The 2,695-nt window shown below is 55.2% G+C and overlaps 2 protein-coding genes across 2 annotated transcripts in view; both read right to left on the bottom strand.

The window, feature by feature from the left end:
* Window position 1: 1 nt before the first annotated feature.
* On the bottom strand, window positions 2-520 carry NGA_0195400 (uncharacterized protein; the record flags this gene model as incomplete). Its single annotated transcript, XM_005854535.1, has 2 exons — window positions 421-520; window positions 2-209 (listed from the first exon to the last, which is right to left on the bottom strand). Coding segments are annotated over exons 1-2 (273 nt in total), but the record flags the coding sequence as incomplete, so codon positions are not given.
* Window positions 521-1,316: 796 nt separating this feature from the next.
* NGA_0195200 (uncharacterized protein) overlaps window positions 1,317-2,695 on the bottom strand; it is a gene marked incomplete at its 5' end in the record, with an annotated part of 2,083 nt that continues 704 nt past the window's right edge. Inside the window, 4 exons of the mRNA XM_005854533.1 lie at window positions 1,317-1,560; window positions 1,731-2,199; window positions 2,407-2,477; window positions 2,625-2,662. Of these exons, the coding sequence (XP_005854595.1) occupies window positions 1,489-1,560; window positions 1,731-2,199; window positions 2,407-2,477; window positions 2,625-2,662 (650 nt within the window). The 3' untranslated portion in view covers window positions 1,317-1,488. The remainder of the gene's footprint in view (window positions 1,561-1,730; window positions 2,200-2,406; window positions 2,478-2,624; window positions 2,663-2,695) is intronic.

Raw genomic sequence — 2,695 nt, 5'->3', positions numbered from 1 at the left:
CCCTCCCCCCCACGCGTATTCCTCCCCGTTGTAACTGCTGTTTGGGTAAAACCACCTGAACAGTCTGACCTCGAAATGCGGCTTGAGCGGCATTCCGTTTCTGCTGCTGCGTCATCTGGACCTGAGTACGTCGAACGTCCCGTCCCCCGCCCGTGAAAGCGGCCGTAGATTTTACGTGCAGTCGGTCGAAGCGGTCCGACAGGGTAGAGCTGTGGATGGTGGGAGTAACGGCGTCGGTGACAAGTCTTCCAGGAAACGAAGAGTTCGGAGGGTTGTTCGGCATATGGTTTCCAGTGCGTGGCAGGTAAAGGATCACTCCTCCATCTTGAGCTTTTTAAAGAGAAGGATATGTCGAGGTCTGTCCAACATGACGCGTATTCCAAGGGGCGCTAGCCCCTCGAAAAGGGAGGGAAAACATACCTTGGAGCAGGACCTGACACAGCGCCGCGGCCGGCGCCACCTCCGCGACCACCGAAGAGGACCATGACAAACGCAAGGATGCTGCTGGGAAGGCCTCTGTGCGAAATTAGCGCGCCATGTGTCAGATAAATGTGAGGAGTCGATTGTTGAGCGAGAATTCTACCGTCCACAACACCTTGCGTCGACATGCCCATGGGGCACAGCCAAAACACAAAGGGCCGCGCCGACAACAAACTATCCAAGCCGGGGAGTCACGAGGCCTCTGACCGCCCATGCACTCCGTGGGCCTCGTGGGCAAGGAGGGAAAGGCACTCAGGGTGGTGAGAGGAGAAAACGAAGGAGAGGGTGGTGTTCGAGTGTTCAGTTCGCAGGCGATGCTGAGAAAAAAATGGCGCGAAACCCATGAGGTTAGTTATCCGTAGGAGGGGTTGGATGGTTGTATCTGAGTAGGCCTCATGCCATGGCCCAAAACTCCAGCTGTTCCCCAATGGACTTGTAGCATGCGAGTATGTGTATTGGTGTGGCAGGGGCTGATTCTGCGACGTCACTGCCTCACTTTTACCGATAAACGAAAAAAGGGTATACAGGACAACATGGGCCATGGCGTAGTATAGCTACGAGTATCTCCAATAGGAACACTTTTTATGAGAAAATCCGATGAAGTGGGCACGACATGTCGATCGATAACAGTGGAATAAATTAAAATCCACCACATGTGCGTTACAAACCTGAGCTGAGCTCAACATGGCCATGAAAAACTCTTCTATCATCAGTTGTGATCGTCTCTCCTTGTCCACGCTGCTGACCGACTCAATGTTCTCCAGAGACAGTTGGCTGCAGATACCTTTCACAAAAAAAATACAGGCCAGGGAGGCAAACAATATCTTCTCAGACCATCAGTATCGGTTACATGATGTTCCGTTCTTTGTTTCAATGCGGGCAATTCAGACTTTCGTTGGCATCTCTCCTCCTTCCTCTCTTTCTTTATTTTGTGCTATTGCGGCCCACTATTCCCACACTAAATAGCCTCAAACCATTCACCTTCTCGCAGAGAGTCAATTGCTCCCTTTAATCCATGTGTTCAGGATAAAATTGAAAGCGCTCCCGCAACCTGCAGAGCTCCTCCACAATGGGCTTGGCCTGTGATATGATGACGTTGGGATCTGCATAAGCACATCGCGTCACCTCTCGATTCAGCAAGTGGCAAAAATGCAAAACAAAAGCAGCCGTGCAGTGCTTGACATGCCCCTCCATTTGAGAATGCAGGTAGGACAGTGTATCGCCAGCATTCCTTCCTCTCCCCCCCTCACCTCTAACTCTGCGGCATGCGTGGTGTTGGCCAGGCGCGAGAGTTCTCGGACCACCATGGACTGTTGCCGGGTATCGATCATCACGCCTTCTCCTTGCCCGAGTCCGCCCACGGTCGGCGCCTCTTTCAAGGCCGCGTACCACTGGGTGGTCAGGTCACACAGGGCGTCCAACACATGCACCCGGGACCAGGACATGGGCCGATGGAAGGCAGGCGGGTAGGTTCTCCCGGGTTGCGAGACCTCTGGCGCCTTCATCCTTGACTCCCGGTAGACGCTCACGTGCTCCAAGAACAAGTCGATGAAGGCCCATTGCACCTGCCGCAGGGCCCGCCATGTGCGGTGGGGGAAGCAGGGGCCGGGGGAGGGAGGGAAGGAGGGAACGCGACCCAGAGCGGCGTCGACCTCTGCCTCGACTTCCAACAGGACCTCAACCAAGTATCGGAGCGGGAAGGCGCTGTTTGCGCTGGTGCTGCATTTGTCGTGGGAGGGAGGCGTGTGAATAGGGAGAGGGGCGTGATGTAAAGATAGGGGAAAAAACGATAGGGGTGCTTCTGCTACGCGAAAAGTGGTGGCAATCAGTAGGAATTAACCCTCACCCTAACCCCACGCGGTGGACGAGATTGAGCAGAAGGCGTGCGCACAACGCGAGGATGAGAAAACATTAGACAAGCGTTACCTTTTCCCACCGTCTTGCAGGCGCATGGAACGGGAGAGATGCTGGATCCGCTCGAACAGCGTACGAAGCGGCTGTGGGAAGGAGGATAACACGAACGTTGGGGACATGGGATCAAAAAGAGCGGCAGCCACGCCTTTTCTGTCTCACAGCATTGCACGCCCGAAGTTTTCTGTCTCACAGCCTCCTACGCCCAAGCATCGCTTGAGACGAGCACCTACCTTATCGTCCGAGGCGTCAAGGTCCCCGTCCGGCTTGCCTACCCCCACCCCCCGCCCCCCCCTCCCTGGGG

The sequence above is a fragment of the Nannochloropsis gaditana genome (genome assembly GCF_000240725.1).
Source record: "Nannochloropsis gaditana CCMP526 unplaced genomic scaffold scaffold472, whole genome shotgun sequence".
In the NCBI taxonomy this organism is placed as follows: domain Eukaryota; class Eustigmatophyceae; order Eustigmatales; family Monodopsidaceae; genus Microchloropsis; species Microchloropsis gaditana.
The sequence above is the reverse complement of the archived record's forward strand: the minus strand, read 5'-3'. Positions and strand labels throughout refer to the sequence as shown.